The 17657-nt window shown below is 51.8% G+C and overlaps 5 protein-coding genes across 5 annotated transcripts; 4 read left to right on the forward strand and 1 right to left on the reverse strand.

Annotated features, from left to right (window-relative positions):
• Window positions 1-558: 558 nt before the first annotated feature.
• On the forward strand, window positions 559-2052 carry PtrM4_054100 (uncharacterized protein; the record flags this gene model as incomplete). The annotated part of the gene is made up of 1 exon (XM_066105036.1): window positions 559-2052. The coding sequence occupies one exon, from the start codon at window positions 559-561 to the stop codon at window positions 2050-2052; it is 1494 nt and encodes a 497-aa protein (XP_065959600.1).
• A 783-nt stretch (window positions 2053-2835) lies between these two features.
• Window positions 2836-3360, forward strand: PtrM4_054110 (uncharacterized protein; the record flags this gene model as incomplete). The annotated part of the gene is made up of 1 exon (XM_066105037.1): window positions 2836-3360. The coding sequence occupies one exon, from the start codon at window positions 2836-2838 to the stop codon at window positions 3358-3360; it is 525 nt and encodes a 174-aa protein (XP_065959601.1).
• An 84-nt stretch (window positions 3361-3444) lies between these two features.
• Window positions 3445-5367, forward strand: PtrM4_054120 (uncharacterized protein; the record flags this gene model as incomplete). The annotated part of the gene is made up of 1 exon (XM_066105038.1): window positions 3445-5367. The coding sequence occupies one exon, from the start codon at window positions 3445-3447 to the stop codon at window positions 5365-5367; it is 1923 nt and encodes a 640-aa protein (XP_065959602.1).
• Window positions 5368-6021: 654 nt separating this feature from the next.
• On the reverse strand, window positions 6022-8319 carry PtrM4_054130 (Dimer-Tnp-hAT domain containing protein; the record flags this gene model as incomplete). Its single annotated transcript, XM_066105039.1, has 3 exons — window positions 6022-6553; window positions 6716-6906; window positions 6958-8319. 3 exons carry the CDS (start codon window positions 8317-8319, stop codon window positions 6022-6024), a joined length of 2085 nt encoding a protein of 694 aa, XP_065959603.1.
• A 4622-nt stretch (window positions 8320-12941) lies between these two features.
• PtrM4_054140 (uncharacterized protein) lies at window positions 12942-17246 on the forward strand (the record flags this gene model as incomplete). The annotated part of the gene is made up of 1 exon (XM_001937140.2): window positions 12942-17246. The coding sequence occupies one exon, from the start codon at window positions 12942-12944 to the stop codon at window positions 17244-17246; it is 4305 nt and encodes a 1434-aa protein (XP_001937175.1).
• Between the last annotated feature and the right edge of the window lie 411 nt (window positions 17247-17657).

Genomic DNA, 17657 nt, shown 5'->3' on the forward strand with positions numbered 1-17657 from the left:
TATGGCTATCGAGTTAGCAAGTCTGAAGCTCCACAGCGCACGTTCTGGGTGTGCAAGTACTGCCACCAGCGCCGTGTAAGCCACCAGAGCTTCATCCATGAGACGACGTCATCAACGACAGCTGCGCTACGCCACCTCGCCCAGGTTAAGCTTGGCCACAACATAACAAAAGCTGGTGCTGTAGCGCTAAAGGCGCTGCCAGGTGGGCAACGCTCGTTGCAATGGGCAGCCCACAAAGGCGTTGTTGTTAGCCAGGAGGTTGCCAACACAGTAGGCAACTTCGACGTTGCTGGCTTTAGGTACGCAGCAGTGAGCTGGCTTATTGACAACAACCACCCATTACGCGAGTTTGAAACGCAGTCGTTCCGAGATATGATTGCGTACGCCAACCCGGAGGCAGCGGAAGCGTTATGGACAAGCCACAATAGCGTTTCGCGATACGTTATAAGGTTGTATAGCTACCTTCAGCCAAAGGTTATCTTGTTGTTGTCAAACGCGTCTAGTAAGATCCACGTGAGCTTTGACGGGTGGACAACGAAAGGTGGCAAGCGCGGCTTTATGGGCATTGTTGCTCACTTTGCTGACTCTGCCGGCACTATCAGGGACCTGCCTATTGCCCTGCCGCAGCTTACGGGCGCCCACACGGGTGAGAAAATCGCCGAAGTTGTTACTATGGTACTGCAAGAATTCGGCATTAGTAGCACCCAGCTAGGCTACTTTATACTCGACAACGCATCCGCTAACGATACCGCTGTTGCCAACCTCGCTCGCCTCCACAGCTTTGTTAAAGCTCACCGCCGGCTCCGTTGCGCGCCTCATACGCTGAATCTTATTGGGCAGGCAATTATGTTCGGTGTAGATGAGGAGGCGTACAACAATAGTGAGGACGAGTGGAAAGTTGAGGCGCAATACTTAAAGGAGTGGCGTTGCGAGGGACCTTTAGGCGTACTTATCGCGATAGTAAACTACATCAATACGCCTAAGCAACATGCACTCTTTGAGGACGCTCAGCGCTTAGTCAATGCGCTCCCGCATGCCGCCACTACTGCGATACTAGAGCCAGTGAAACCTGTTGTTACTCGGTGGAACAGCTATCACGATACCTTTGAGCGCGCAGTTTTGCTGAAGGACGCTGTTGACAAGTACGCTAGCGATCACATAGAGCGTCAGGCTCGCGACGACGCGTACGCTGCTAGCCGCCGCAATAAGCTGCTAGATGCCCCAGCGTGGATGAGATCGGGTGGGCTTACTGCGGCAGACTGGGCAGTGATTACCGAGTATATCGCAGTACTGAAGCCGCTGAAGGAGGCTACAAGAAGCCTCGAAGCCCGCGGTACTTCAGGCAGCTTTGGCGCAATCTACGAGGTATATCCAGTCTACGAGGCCGTGCTAAAAGCCTACGAAACAGCTCTTGAGCCGTACGGCGGCGTCAATCACAACGAACTTCACGCCCCAGAGGATCACCTCGTAATTAACCTCCGCGCTGCTTGGCACAAGCTCGACCGCTATTACCTCCTCCTCGACGACTCTCCCGCCTACTACGCTGCCTGTTGCCTCCATCCATACTACAAAAGCTACTGCGAGAAGAGCTGGCGCGACAAGCCGTCGTGGATCCGCGCAGGTGAAGCTGGACTACAGCAACTTTGGGCGCAGTACAGGCGCCCTCTGGCACCTCTAGCGCGCACTCTAGCGCCTCGTACAAGTTCTATCCGCGACGCAATAGCGGCTATGGTCAACACTGACCAGACGGCGGAGGTAGCAGAGGTGGATCAGCTAGAGCGCTGGCGGCGCTTCGAGCTGCCTTGGGATGACGCTCAGTTTGATTCCGGACTTAATCCGATTAAGTATTGGCAGGACCTACGCCCTAAATACCCGCAGCTAGCGCAGCTCGCGATCGACGTCCTTACAATCCCTGCCTCCAGCTGCGACTGTGAGCGCATGTTCAGTGAACTAGGTGACCTGTTAGAGCCTCGGAGGCGCAAGATTAGCAGCAACTTACTGGCGGCACTGCAGTGTATAAAGAGTTGGCGGGCGGCAGGCTTTAAGCCTTAAAACCAAGCTGACGCAGAGGCGCTGATTTCAGATGAGAAGATTGACGACGTCTACAAGGTATGCGAGTGGGATTACGCTAGCTAATAATTTGTATATAATTACAGTCACGATTGCAATCAAAACACCAGGAATTAATCAATCTTCAATCAGGATTACCTAAAACTTAACACTAAACAATCAATACAGGACGCGCGATCGCCAATTTTCCAATCAAGTCAGGATAGGCTCAAAATCCTGTTTTGTTTTGTTTGTTGACAAGTCTGCTTGAAAGTCGTCCATGGATAGTGTCTGCTCCCCAAGCATGGGATGGTTGCTGAGAAGCGGCTGATTGTCTGTCAGACCTGTCAACAATCAAGCGGCTTACAAGCGCTTGATCAATCTACAATCAAGCCAACGGTTCCATCAATCAAGCCTCTCGCATAGAGATTGGTTAGCAATCAAGCTTAAAAGACGAAGCTTGATTGATCAGCTTGATTAGATTGATGCAGCAAGGCAGCGGAGGCGTTGAGGCTATCTGCCCATCTACTAGCCACCCAATTGAGCCTATCAGCCACCGTGTGGGCCTTAGGGTATATGACCTAGGTTCCATCCCATCTTCTCACACTCACAGGCTAGTGCGTACAGGGCTTAGCGCCACAACAGTAGCCAGCAGAGATATAGATCTCAGTTCCGGTAGCACAGTAAACCAACACGATTCACACATGTTCCAGTCCCAGTGCTACTGATAGAGCCTATATTACCCTACCTTTTTGCTCCCATCGTCGTTATCGTACTGTCGCCACTATGCCGCCCAAAAGACGCGTCGACGACGCTGCTGCCACCCCAAGCAAACGAGCCAGAAGGCCCGCTGCCAGCGGCTTCGCCAGCCAGCCTATACTCGTTGAGAGCCAGCTATCGCAACCGCGTCAGTCGCCTCGTAGAGCTATTAGCGAGGCGTCTCAGGCCTTAAATTTTGAGTCGCGGCTGCGTAAGGCGCGGCCTGAAGACACTGTTGTCGCACCCACTGAGGGCAGCGAGCAGGCAACAGCAGCGTCGTCGGCAGCTGATGAGGTGGCTACATATGAGGAGTTTGACGCGAGCCTGATGGATGATTTTGAAGGCCTCGACTTCAGCCTTTTACCGCGTTACGTACGCCCAGCTTCGTCGCAGTCGTCGCGCAAAAGCTGGATCTATCGCTACGGCTGGCGCGTCGCGTTGCTGAGAGATCCAAGCAAACTCTTCTTTGTGTGCCGTTACTGCTACGACCATAAGATGACTCCGATGAGCGGGATATACGAGACAACGCGCTCAACCACGGCTGCGGCGTGACACCTGGAGGAGCAGAAACGCGGCCATGGCCAGAGCCCACCTGGCAAGACTGCTGCCAGCACCAAGGTTAGCTGGTTAGAGCGCATGCTTAAGCAAAACAGCGGCAAGGTGTCGCAAACTGCTGCTAACGAGCTCCTCGGTTTCAATACTCAGCGCTTTCGAATGGAGGCTGTAAGCTGGCTTGTTGAGAACAACCACCCACTCTCTGAGTTTGAGAGCCCTGCATTCCGGCGCCTCATTGCAGCTGCTAACCCGCAGGCTGAGGCAGCGCTTTGGGCGTCTCATGTAAGTGTTACTCGCTTTGTCGTGCGCCTGTACGACTACCTGAAGCCGCGTGTCGTCCAGCAGCTGTCGCGGGCGCTCAGTAAAATCCACATTAGCTTTGACGGGTGGACGACAAAGGGTGGCAAACGTGGCTTCTTGGGCGTCGTTGCGCACTACATTGATAGCAAGGCAGAGCTGCGAGACGTGCCTATCGCGCTGCCACAGCTAAGTGGTGCTCACAGTGGGGAGATGATGGCTGAAGTCGTTATAGAGACGCTCCAGGATTTTGGCATTAACGCGCAATCAATTGGCTACTTCGTGCTTGATAACGCGATCAACAACGATTGTACTGTTGAAGTATTAGCACACAAGTACGGCTTTAACGCTGCTCATCGACGCCTCCGCTGCGGTCCTCACACGCTCAACCTTGTTGGCCAAACGCTCCTCTGGGGCAAGGATGGCGACGCCTTTAATAACGACGCACGCGAACTTCACGACGAGCACGACTTCATGGAGGAGTGGAGGCGTGTTGGCCCGTTAGGCGTGCTTCTCAGCGTCATCAGCTATATTAAAACGCCGCAGCAACACAAGCTTTTTGAGGACTTTCAGCGCCTCGCGCACAAAGAGCTGCCTGCTGACGCGTTAGCTGAAGAGCGCAAAGTACTAGAGCCTGTTAAGCCTGTCGTCACACGCTGGAACTCTTACTACTCATGCTTTGAGCGCGCTGTTAAGCTGCAGTCCGCTATTAACGCATACTCCCTTCACCATATACGGCGAGTGCGAGATGAGGACACGTGGGCTGAGAGTCGTGGCAACAAGCAGCCTGTCGCGCAGTCGTGGATGCGATCTGACGGCCTCGGAGCTGCTGACTGGGCGGTGATAACAGAGTACATGGATGTGCTGAAGCCGCTGAAGACAGCGACAGAGCGCCTTGAGGGACGCGGTAAAAGCGGTGGCTTTGGGTCTATCGCTGAGGTTATACCAGTGCTTGAGTACCTGCTCTCGTACTATGAGCAGCGCGTTAACTCGTACGCCGCAGTCGACTATAACGCGCACCCCGAGGCGCCCGAAGATCACCTTGCAACCAACCTGCGCGCTGCCTGGGCGAAGGCCGACGACTACTACAGCAAGCTAGACGACTCGCCAGCGTACTACGCTGCCACAATACTTCACCCGTACTATAAGCACTACCTTGACAAAGTGTGGAGTGACAAGCCTGACTGGATCGCGACTAACAACAGCAGCTTTCGCGCGCTCTGGGCGCAGTACGACACGTTGCCGCGCGCAGTGAGGCCATTAAGGGTAATCTCTAACGACATGGACGAGGCGATCGACGCGCTCATTAACCCCAGCTCCAGCGACGAGGCCAGCGCGGCGGAGGACGAGTATACGAGGTGGAAGCGCAGCGAGCCAGCGGCAGAGCGAGGCACAGAGTACGCAAACAACCCCATCAAATACTGGGTAGCAGTGCGCGATCGCTACCCTAGCCTCAGCAAGCTTGCGCTTGACGTGCTCTCTATCCCAGCGTCAAGCTGTGACTGTGAGCGCATGTTTAGTGAGCTAGGCGATCTGCTGGAGCCGCGGCGACGCTGTATAAAACCTCAGCTTCTAGCAGCAATACAGTGCGTACGGGGATGGCAAAGAGCTGGCTTTAGTGTCGACGGCGAGGCACCTATTGGAGTGATAACCGACGACGAGATGGAGCTTTTATATGGGCTGGCGGATTGGGAAGACGACGAGTAAACTCAACACTAAAATACTATCGTGAGATCGCTCTACCCGCAAAACGAGCAGCCTTATATAGCGCCTTGGCGCCTAACGCCACCAAGCTGAACAATCAAGCCTCAATCAAGCCACCAAAAACGCCTCATCAAGCTAAACAATCAAGCTCACTTCATCTAAAACAGTAATCAATCCAAGCTAATGCCTCGAGATTGATTGGCTTGATTGTTGACACCTCTGGCTAATAGCCTCCTACAATCACTGCATAACCTAGCGGGCAGAACGATAATCGGAGTATTTAGTACGTCACTATCTCTACCAACGAGCATTGAATCTGGACTCACGTTACCCGCAATTAGACTCAATACTAAAACCGAAAACATGCATCTAGAGCACACCAGCTATCTAGCAACCACCCAATCCAGAAAGCAATTACAAGGATTATTAAAACAGACAAAGCTAGCTACAGAAAGCCAAACCAGCACAGGCAGCTCTACACCATCGCAGTGATCGGAATGGTCTGGTCTGGTCTGGTCTGAGGGTACAGACCAGACCAGACCAGGTGCTTACATAAGGACCGGTCCGACCAGACCGGTCCGACCAACAAGACCGCCAAGAATGAGGCTGAAGCAAAGAAGGAAGCCGAGGAAATGTGTTTTACTACTGACTGTCAATCTAGTCGTCTTCGTTCTCACTATCCTCGATATCGCTGTTCCCCTCAGCTTGGGGCTTTCCATACCAGGCCCGGAGACACTCGCACGCTTCTATAATATCTGCCTTCAGCCTACCACGGCGATCGACGATAGTAAGCTTCGCGCTACTAAAAAGACGTTCGCATTCATCCGACATAGGCGAGATCGCAAACATGTCTAGAGCGAAGCGAGCGAGATCTCGTTGGGAGTCGTAGCGAGATAGCCAGTACGCAATAGCCTCATTGCAACCTGCCTCTTCGTTATGAAGCCGGTCAGTAGAGATGTATTGTTCATACAAATCAGTTGTAGAAACTGGAGCGTCTATTCGAATGCGCTTATGTTCCCGCTGGCGATCAAATGCTGGGTCAGGATCTCTCTCCTTCCTAGCTGGTGGTGGCAGCATCTCGACAGGGTACCTTCCCTTATACTCTGTCTCCCAGAGATGCTTCACCGCTAATTGTGCGTTTTCAAACCACCTCTTCTTCTCTTCGTCGCCCTGAAGAACCCACTCTTGCCTGAACCATCCCCACTTGCGATATAGATCAAGGATTTGAGCCGCATAATATGCCGGTGGAAGGTCAGTATCTTCAGGGAATCGATTTTGCTAATTCAGCTGCTGATTGTTATAGTACTCAACGCACTTTAACCAAGCAGCATCAGCGCAGCCTTAAAGGTACTTCCATGTAAAGTTGTTATCGTCCTCAGTGTGGATGTCGTGGTAGTGATCCTTCGTCTCGCTTATCTCCCGGAGAAGGCAGTCCAAAGTTGAAAACCAGTCCGCAAGTGACGTCTTCTTACCTTCAGAAAGCAAAGTTGCAGCATAGAAGTCTTTGAGAGCGAGTTCAATCTTTTCAAGCTCAAACCAGTGCTATCCATCAAGCTTAAAGTTCGCGATCCCTACGGAGCCCTTTCTAGGTACATAACGAGCCGAGAAGAGCTCTAAACGTTCTCGAACATTTAATGCACGTGTAATCGAATAAAACCATAAGTTCCAGCGGGTCGAGTTGTTCTGGATAAGCTCAAGCCCGTCGAATTGCGAAAGATCTCCGCCGATAATAACTGTAGCAAACTCCTCACGCCGTTGTGGAGTAAGCCTGATGTATCGCACCAGGTTGTGAAGACGACCCAAACATCCGAACTTCTTCCAGAGCTCTTCCACCTTCGTATAGTCGCCACGTTGATGATGCTTCTCCAGCTTCGCAAGATACTTCTCACAGTTTCGCCCCATAAGGAACGCCTGGCAACAGAGGTTGATGACATGGCCCAAGCAACGCAGCCGGCGATGACGACGTTGTTTTGACTTCATCCATGGGCAGAGATCCTTGAGTATAAACTCAACAGCGGTATCATTTGCCGAGGCATTATCTAGCATAAAGTATCCAATCTGATCTCCGCTAATGTCGTATTCTTCCAGCAATTCAAGGACCACCGATCCAAGATTCTCTCCAGTATGTTCGCCGTATATACGTCGCATACCTAAAGCGGTAACACGTCGCATGCCGGTAGTGTCAATCCACATAGCGACGACGCCTAGGATAGCGTAAGGGTTTGGTGAAGTCCAGAGATCAAAGGAGATAGAGATCCTACTCCGTGAATGGTGTAGGTCCTCCCTAAGCTGTTGCTTCTTCGATATGAATGCATTCATTACCCAGCTTCGGATAGTCTTCGCAGCGTTCGGGAGGTGGTTGAGTAGTGCCGGATTTAAAAAGAGGAGTAGTTCACGAAAGTACTGGTTCTCTAATTGAAAGAAGGCGATATGGCAGTACACAATCCAACGAATTAGAAGCTCTTTAAACTTCTCTACTGACTCCTTCCAGAAAAAGGTGCTGGAAGCAGCCCCATCCTTTTGCTGGTCGATTATAGACTTCCGTACAGAACCCTTTCGCTTGATGCCACTCTGGGGATCAATCTGGTGCTTCTGTTCCAGGTGATTCCGGATCCTAGAAGTGCCATTGATGACAAAAAACTCTTGCTTGCTCTTCCCAACCCTGCACTCATGGCAGTAATACACCTCTTTCTTATCACTATCTCGAATGTATTGGAGTCCGTACTTCCAGATGTGTGATGTACCTTGACGGAAATCCTTCCTTGCAATTATTGCACGTTTCACGTACGTGATACCGCCCTGCACGAACTCATCTGGAGATTCGTGATATTGAATAGGAGTGGGTGATAGTATAGGGGTGGGTGATGACGTGGGGATAGGAGATGGAGTAAGAGACGTTAAATCTAGTCTTATAATATTCGATGGGGACGGTGAGGTTGGTGTTGAAGGCTCCATAACAATAGTATATAAGTAGGTTGTTAAGGACTTGATTGTTCTATGTAAGTAGAAGACTTACCTTGATCTTAATGACTCATATTGTGCTAAATTTTCTGGCTAGATTAGTCTAAGATCTAGTCACGTGGACCTATTTATAGCCGGACCGGTCCGATCATCTAGACCGGTCCGACCACGGTCTCAAAAAATCGCCAGACCAGACCAAGTCTTAGCAGTCTAGACCAGACCAAGACCAAGTCAGACCAGACCATTCCGATCACTGCGCTCCTCACAGTACAACACATATTCTACCTCAGTCCCACTGCGCACCAGCTCCGTGATACTCTGTCGAGTAGAGCTCCCCATGTAATCGTGACTAGTAACAAGGATAACTCGGTAGGCCGGACCGATCGTTTTTGGGGGTTAAGAACTGCCCTGTGTATCTGGATGACATGCTGGAATTTTATAAAAGCAGTGTGTCCATCAACCAAGTAAACCAAAAATCGCCCCTCTTACTTGACTTGACTGACAAGAGTCCTTTACCTTGCTTGGTTGGTTGACGAGAAGCCCTTACTTTGCTTGGTTGGTTGACATTACTCGATAGAATTTCCCGATTTGATATCTATACTTGTAACGGTTTGGGACTTGCCAAGACCGACTTGGGTGAGAGTTGGGTACGGCTATCGCTACCACACTTTCTCATCACACACACCTATATAGCTGCAGTTCCTCCATAGCTACACAATGCAACGCAGTCTTCCTCCTCTCCTCACACCGTTACAGTTGTGTATATACAACCAACTACAGAACGAAGCGTAGGCCGAGCCTGAGACAGGCCGATAGCCATAGAGAACCCACTGGTTGGATTCGCGTTGGAACCATTCTGGCATCTCATAGAACGAGAGAAGGACTGGGCGTCCTGTATTGCCGGCCTTGGATGCGGCGTCGCTGATAAATTGCATTTCCTGAGCTGTGTGCGCTTCTGGCAGCTGCGGGAGCGGGACTCGACGATGGGGAGCGAATGCCATTTACTGCCGTGCTTAATGAGAATGTAACGTGAGGAGACCGGAATTTAAGACGAAGAAAGATGTTTCCCTCTTGCGATGTTTCTTAAGTTGTTCTTGCTAGGCGCTAGCCTTGCTGCTTTAATTACTACTGACCGTATCTTTCTATTGCTTGTAACAGTGCTTATGCGTGTGACGAAACAAGCGAGAACCAACCGCATGGGGCTGTTCTAGCCAGGATGATAAACCTTAGGTTGTACAATTGGTTCTCGCCACAAAAGTGAGAAATCCGCATGTACTTTAGCAGCCGCCTGGCACCGCGACGTGACCGTCTCGGGTACTCTTCCGTGCTCGTGCCGTTCTCCAAATCCTTCCACCGGCAACTGACTCAATACGTGTGGTGCGCCTGGCAGTGGCTGTTGTCTACGTTTCTGGCCTAAGGGGCACCGAGAAATTGAGATATGACTGGATCCAAATAAGTCGCTTACACGTCAACACTGATCAAGAGCTTATCCGTCCCCTCACATGTTTGTTGCTGTGTTCCTTGTTTAATTGATTGCTTTCCTCACCCACAAAATGGCAGAGTCCGCAACAATCAATTAGATCGGCATGATTGATTCCTATCTAAGTATAACACTTTCCTGATCAAGTAATCACTAACCTAGGTAGGAGTCAATCATGCCGATCTGATTGATTGTTGCGGACTCTGCAAAATGGACAGACGGTCCAGGCAGCTTCGATTTAGATAACACAACGCCTTGGCAACGACACTCTCAGAATCTCTCATTTCTTGACCTATGCCCTGGTCGGAGATGGCGTCCCGTGACGACTACACAGTTGGGTGGGCTTACGCACTACCTATAGAAGTCGCCGCAGCCAAAGCAACGCTTAATCACGTCCATGACGATCCACTTCCGGATGGAAACTTAGATGACAACAATAACTACATTCTGGGGAATCTCCTAGGCCATAATGTCGTTGTTGCACCTGGGTCCCAGCTGGAAGCGCTGAGCTTCTGTGGGAACTGCTTGCACTGCTTAGGAAACACAAGATGCGTGGGGTAGTAGTCAACCGCGTTCTTGGAATACTATGATGCAGGAAACACCTCTGTCATACATTGATACAGGTCTCGAATGCTGACTTCTGGCAGTGATTGCAAGCAGTGCGCAAGGAATTGAGGATTGAACTGAGGTGTTATTGTATGTATGTATGTATGTATTGTTTAACGTCCTATAAAAGCCTCCCAGGGGGCATGAAAGACGGGTAGCGCCCTGTATGGTACTCAGGTGCTCCTATTCTTTGGGTGTTGGCAGTGTGTGCAGTCTGGTAGGGTAATTTCCGCCAGTTGAAAAGACTCTATCTAGGTTCTGGGCCGTGGGGCCAGGGATGTGTTGAGCAATGAAGCAGAGCTCTTGTTCTGGGGCCAGTGGGCATTAGGGTGGATCCCTTGTGTTCTGGGGCCAGTGGGCATTAGGGTGGATCCCTTGTGTTCTGAGGCAGCTAAGTGCCGTAAGAGAGAGTAAGAAAAAGGTACGTGGGTGTGGAGAGCCGGTGCTCTGTCGAATCGGAGCCGTGGCTCTGCGCGAGGAGAGCCTTTGTACTAGGCTTGGCGATGCCTGTGTCGAAGGAGATAGGTGTAGTAGGAAGGCAGAGCCAGGCCTGTCCTTCTTCTTTATCTCTTAAAGTTGCGAATCTGTAAGGCCATGCTGGCTGCCTTATTTGCGGTCAAGAGCCAGTGCTCTGTCGTGTAGGTGTCATGGCCCTGCATGAAGCAGGGACAGGGCCTTCGAGGTGTAGGAGAGGTGGGTGTGAAGGCAAGGCGATGCCAGAAGTTGTCCTTCCCGTCTCCAATTTATATGTAAGGCTATGCTGGCTGCCTTGTTTGCGTGTTGTGTCAGGTCGGGGACTCTGACCGTTGGTCTTTAGAGAGCTGCGGGCAGCTCTCGTCGTTGTAGGTGTGGAGAGCCGGTGCTCTGTCGGGTCGTGCCGTAGCTCTGCGCATGGAGAGCCTTTGTATTTAGGCCTGGCAGATGCCTGTATCTTGCAAGAACAAGGAGTGTCAAGGCTGTCTCCTTGTCTTAGCGGTGGTTGTGGCCTTCGACCGAACGTGAAAATCTGAGTAGCGCACGGGCCATTTTGAAGACATCTCAGCTCACCAGGGAGATGAAAGACAAAAGAGGCCAGCGCGCCTGCCACAGCGCCTGCAGCCGGAAGAGGACGCTGGAAAACAGATTTAAGAAGGCATTTGAGTCTTGTTTTGATGAAAAATCGATGGATATCGACCTTTCGTTGACCTGGAAAAGTTGATGTTCGGTGTGGTTGTATTATGTGAGGCTACGAACAGTATATGTAGGTGGGTGACTATAAACAGCGCTAGTCCTAGATAGGCATCGTCCCATTACCAAAGGTGAGTTGCGACTGCAGAGGCAGAGCAGGAGAGACCCCAACCTCTGACATCTTCCATCTTTCTTGTCTGCTCATACCGGTGGCTGAGATTGTTTCCCAGGTTGTTTAGCCTCGCTATGAGTTTTATGCACTTCCCCCCGCAACCACTCTTTACGAAGATGATTGTCGTCTCTCTCATTCTCTTGCCTATAGCTGCTTATTATATCCCCTTCTCAAACATTTGGCGCGCTATCGCGATCTAAACTAGCGCGTAGACTGTGGTGTTGGCATCGGCTTCAATCAAGCACTCTCACGCAAGCAACTGGAGACCCACAAGAACTCAGGATCTGAGCGCAGAGACGAAGAACATACGTGGTTGGTGCATACCTTCGTCTTTGCCAACGCGGCTGCAGTGTCTAAATCAATTTTGTGGCGCGATCTTCACCTCTAGTCTTTTACTTGCCGGCAGAAGCACTTCCATCCAACTACGGCAAGGCATATTTATGGTAATTTTCCGTCTGCCTTCGTCTTCATCCTCGCAGCGAGCGGCATAGTTATGGTTGTACGTCTTGCGCTTCTTGTCCGCCTCGGCCTCCTCAAACGCGTTGACCATGCACCTAACAACCACTTGCACCCCTACCATCGAAACCGTGAGCAGAGCTCTGACCGCTGTAGCCGTCCATTCCAGCTATAAGAATCCACACTTCCAGTTCACTCGATTTGTCCTGGTCGTCAACTTTACCAGGGCTCTGGTTTGGTGGGGGGCGTGGAGATGGGGATGGCTCGATTGTACTTCGGGTCTTCGTTAGCGTGGTTGGTCATGCGGGATGACACTGGTAGTCGACTACCTAGGTATAGTTATGGCTAGACCCATGAAAGAACTGAGCGCACCGTTAGCATGCCGACGAGGTGAGTGGACCGCTATGGTGACACACTTGCCGTCGCTATCTATACTATTTCAAAACCTGCCGTTGACTGTGTCTTGCCTTCCATCACCCGGAGCCTGGGCCCATAGTCTTGGTGAATACGCCGTTGCTAACTGCACGCTGGTCTTCGCAGTCCGTTTTGGGAACTCCTCACCGTTCACCACTCCGCCGTCATGGGCTCACCAATCACCGCTTGGCAACGCGTCGTTTGCGCGCGCGCGCAGCAACAACACGAAAGTTGCGCCCACCTACGCACGTCTCTTCAACTTGCGACACGCCATAGCAAGATTACTTACTCGACAACCCCCCTCCAGCGCGAGCGATCGCGATGGCGAACAGTGCGCCGGTCCCCGTGGTGACCAGGCCCCCTAATCCTGTCGCTGACACCTACGCCTACGATCACGTTAATCCTGAGACCCAAACGGAGGTTTTCAAGGGCTTCGGCATTGCCAACAACGACACCTTGCAGACTGAATTCATGAACAAGTTTGATAGTCTTCTCCCGACCCTCCACGCTGATTTCGGTAAACCGAACCCTCAATTGGGGATGAGCAGGATGAGCAGGATGAGCAGGATGAGCAAAGCCGAAAGAGCTGGTTACGGACAGCAAGTCTTCGACGCGCTGCCTCTAGTTCCTGACGCACCCGAACCATGGAAGACAAAAGCCATTTCTAAACTAATAACCGATTCCAACTTGCGCCTAGTGCGTGCAGCCCAGCGCAAGGCCGAAAGAGATGCGAAGACTGCAGTCAAGCGCCAGACCTTGCCCTCCCGCAAACCTAGTCAACACAAGCGGAAGAAGCCCTCAGGTCGAACAGATCAGGACTCCAGCGATGACAATAGCTTTACACTGCGGATAGCCAAGCGCTCGATGTCACGCACTCCAACGTTGGGGCTCAGCTCACAGCCTATGACCATTTTCCCTGGTAACAACGACGCCATGTCCAACGGCAATTATAGCGGCATGCCCCATGGCTTCGGCGGACATGGCTCTCTCGGCAACTTCTCTGGCAGCCTTCCTGGTATCCTTGCGCCTGACCCTTTCATTAAACCAGATGACCTTACGCTGAGAATTGCACTGTGCGCAGTTCAAAACGGCGGAATTGTGAAGACCTTGGCTGAAGTCACTGGCGATGCTCTAACCGGTTCCAGTACGAGCGGGCGTATCCAGTGGTCAGCACTCCTAGAAGAGGCTGACTCGGTGAGCGATGTCGACCGCAAAACTTTCCTTTACGACAGCAGCGCCCGTTATCCAGAGCTGTTCTTCTCGCCTCGACCTAGACAGGAAGTTGCTGTTAGAACTTCAGGACAAATGAAAACGGCCCTCGCAGACTTTAGGAGAGGATCCACAGTGTACCTAACCACATTCGTTGTCACCAAACCAATCACGCTACACGAAAGTGACACAAGCGCCATAGCTAGCATCGAGCAAGACACTCGACACAACGAAGATGCATCGCAACGCTCGAACTATAATTCACCAAAGCTCGAAGACATCAAGGGCGACAAGATTCAGGCGAACCAGTCCCAGCCAGTTGCCGGTAACGAGAGGCAGGTTGCGCATCGAGACGATCTAGCTTCCGAGCGCAGTATCTCAGAGCGAGAAGATAGAGACTCTTATGATACCCGCCATGGCTCCAAAGCTCCCAGTCCAGAAGCCAACAACGCAGCGGCAGAGCTACCCCAATATAAGGCTACGGCTAATAGAGATGCGCCACCTCCCACCCACGATGACGACGCCCAGTTAGATGCACAAGAGCTCGCCACGTTGCCACCCCAAGTCTCGCAAGTTGCAGCCAGTGACGACACTCGCACGCAAGTTACACAAGAAGAGCAAACGTTAGGTTTGCCAGCTCCCCAGTCCTCGCAGTGGACGGCTATCAACGATCCGACTTGGCTCGACCAACTGGGAGACGACTACGACGACGATATCATTCCTGGATTCGATGAAGATGACGAATACGATGAAGATGACACCGGAGACGCAGACCAAGAGCAACATGATAATACTGCGGCCAGGGACGCGGCGGCGGCATTCGCACGAGAAAGGCTCTCTGCTGCTGGCACTGCACATGAAAAGGCCCAGAAGATGGGTATAGAAGAATGGCAACGAGCTGCCGATACATTCCTAACCCCACTCCAAAAGCTCCAGCTCAAAGGTGGCGAATGTCGCGTTCATCTTTCTCCAAAAGTGGGATTGAACCCCGACTTTGAACCAATGCCGCTTCAGATGGTGGGCAGCGTTGAGCTCATCCGCACCGCTCAAGGGCCTCGGGGAGGTGCCCTACTCATAGACAAGATGGGCCTGGGCAAGTCCATTGCATGCGTCATGGCATACTACATTAATCTTGCAGCGGTGGCGAAGATCCACGGAACGACAAAAGCAAACGAGTTCCCTCCTCTCCACGACGACCGCTTCTTCGACATCAAACCCCAGATTGGCGCCACTTTTCTCCAAGCTAGCGCGCAGGGTATCGCCGCTATTCCAGAGGCGTTTGCCAAGATATTTGCCGACAGCAAATTTCTTCGCGAGAACAAAGTATTCAGACCTAAATTGGTCATTCTCCACCCTGAGGGAAAGAAGATTGCAGAGAGCTTAGGCGGAGAGAAAAATGGCATCTTTTACAAAATGGCTCAGGCGGATTGGAACGAGGTGAATCCCCGGCCCGATTGGGATAGCCCCAGAGTTCGCCGTGCCTACCACTGCCCTGGTTATGAGAGTAATGAGGAACAGTGGGAGGAGGAGTGGGAAACAGAGGAGGTCCCCTGCTACGAAGGCGCAACTGTAGAAGCCCCTGCCCCGAGTAGCACCAGATATCTGATTGTCTCTACGAGCGGATGCTGGACCAAAAATATATCTAAAAACTTTTCACGAGTTGAAGAAAACAAGGCCGAGTTCAAAGCGCTACAGAAGACACTCGACGACTTGGAGATGAAGTCCCCCCATGCGACGAAGAAGATTGCAAACGCCAAGACTGCGATACAAAGGCACAAGAACAATTGGATGCGCGCTTTAAACGGATTTCCGGACGGTAGTGGGCCTCTGCAAGCGCTCCGAAGATGTATATCCAAGGGCCCTGGGGGGAAAATGAGGACTATGATCTACGTTATCGACATTGGCTTCGCCGGCTGGATCTGGATCGACGAGCTTCATGCCGCTGGCTCTGCAAACACCATCATCTATACACAGATTGTGGACTACTTCCTCGAGACACGCCCCAAGTCGCATCGGCCAGGCATCGTAGGCATCAGCGGTACGGCTCTAGCCAACGGCATTGACTTGGTCCTCACTTTCGCGGACAAGGTCATCGCTAGACTTGTCGACCGGAAGTCTAAAGATGAGGGCGCTCGCTTGATGGCTAGTCTCTGTTCCCAGCATTCCAGAGAATACCAAATTGCATGGCAAACGGTGCTCAAGATCTTCACATCACAGGTCAACCACAAGGACGCCGACGAGATCAGTCCAATTGCAAAGATGAACGGCGCGCTAGAAGACCCCAAGGTAGACAAGATGTTCTCCGGCTTTGCCGCCTTGCTTGAATGGTTTTGTATTGGCCGTGACTACGCGAGCAAGGACCCCTGGGGCAATCAGCTGAACATCGTTGACGCGAAGCACACCATCCAATATCTCAACATAACACACGAACCCCGCTGGTTTAATGAGGTAAAGAAGGCCGAGAACGCCGTGCAGGCTGCCGTCAAGCAAAAGTACAAGGACGATCTGGACGCATGGGAGCAACTAGACGACCCCACCATCCCTAAGCCTAGCAAGGTGAACATGCAACGAGCGAATCCTGCCGCCTACACGATTGCACGTCTTGTAAGCTGTTTCCCCAATTTACTCAATGCCATCGATGCTTGGGACAAAGCCAACCCCGAAGCCGCCGTCTTCGCCAAAGGCCGCACGCTCGGAAAGGACAACAAGGCCCTGCAGAGCGCACTGGTTTCAGAGCAGTCGATAAGGGACTCATTCATCTGGCGAATCGCTAAGAACGCATGCAAGGGATCGGCCAAGATCAAACACATCAAGGACTATATCAACCAGTTGCGGAAAGAGCGCTCCGAAGTTACCCACCCCATACTACAGCGAGCGAAACAGGGAGAAAAGTTTCACTACAAGAGCAAGTACATCGTCGTAACGAGTATGCGTCTCGCGCGTGCTCTGCTATGGACTTATCTCTGCCAGACCTTCCAAGACAGGCATGTGTGCATGGCTTCCGGTAGCTCAAATCGAGCCAAGAGCCTTGCACAGTGGAGGACATTCTACGACCCTAGCACTGACCGGGCTGATGACGACGTCTTCATTCTGGTGGCGGGGCTACGCGTTATAAGTCAGTCCGTAACACTCGTAGAGGGCCACGTCCTCGAAGGCCTCGACCTTCCACTCAGCATTCACGATGCGCAGCAAGTGGCGAATCGTCAGTTCCGTGTCGGCCAACAGCACGACGAGGTATTTGTCAACTGGCTCATCACGCATGATAGTGAGTTAAAGTATCGCACCATCGACGACAGGATTGCAGCCCGCACAAAGGCTAAGCAAACCTTCTTGACCACGATCCAGTCGCGCAAGACTGGTGATGCCGACAAGAACCAGGAGGAATATGCGGTGATTGACCTAACTGGTGAAGATTAGTCGAAGTAGGACACATAGTGCACGTTGTAAGACACAGGGCAAGGGGCGATTGTGGCCTTGGACGAGGACTGCGCGAGGATTGAAGTTTGGCACTAGGACTCCGGCTTCTGCTTGTGCCACCGACGTAGCTGCAAATAATCACAATATAATGCCTGTAACATGTTTTCTGACGTCTTAGGTGAAGGGAATTGTCGCAAGTTGCGGTTGTAGCCGCGTCTAACTTGCGGGCCCGCGGTACCGGTAGGTACCTACCTACGCTCTGCGAGGGCTACAAGCGAGGTATTTGTTCGAAGACGAATAACTGGGAGTATCGCTAGATTTCGGTGTGTTTATTGGACACAATGGTTAGCCCCGGTACGTTGCTGCTGCAATAAAAGCCTTTGTTGGCTGCAACACGAGATGTAACTATAG

Source organism: Pyrenophora tritici-repentis, chromosome 10, assembly GCF_003171515.1.
Source record: "Pyrenophora tritici-repentis strain M4 chromosome 10, whole genome shotgun sequence".
Classification (NCBI taxonomy): Eukaryota; Fungi; Ascomycota; class Dothideomycetes; order Pleosporales; family Pleosporaceae; genus Pyrenophora; species Pyrenophora tritici-repentis.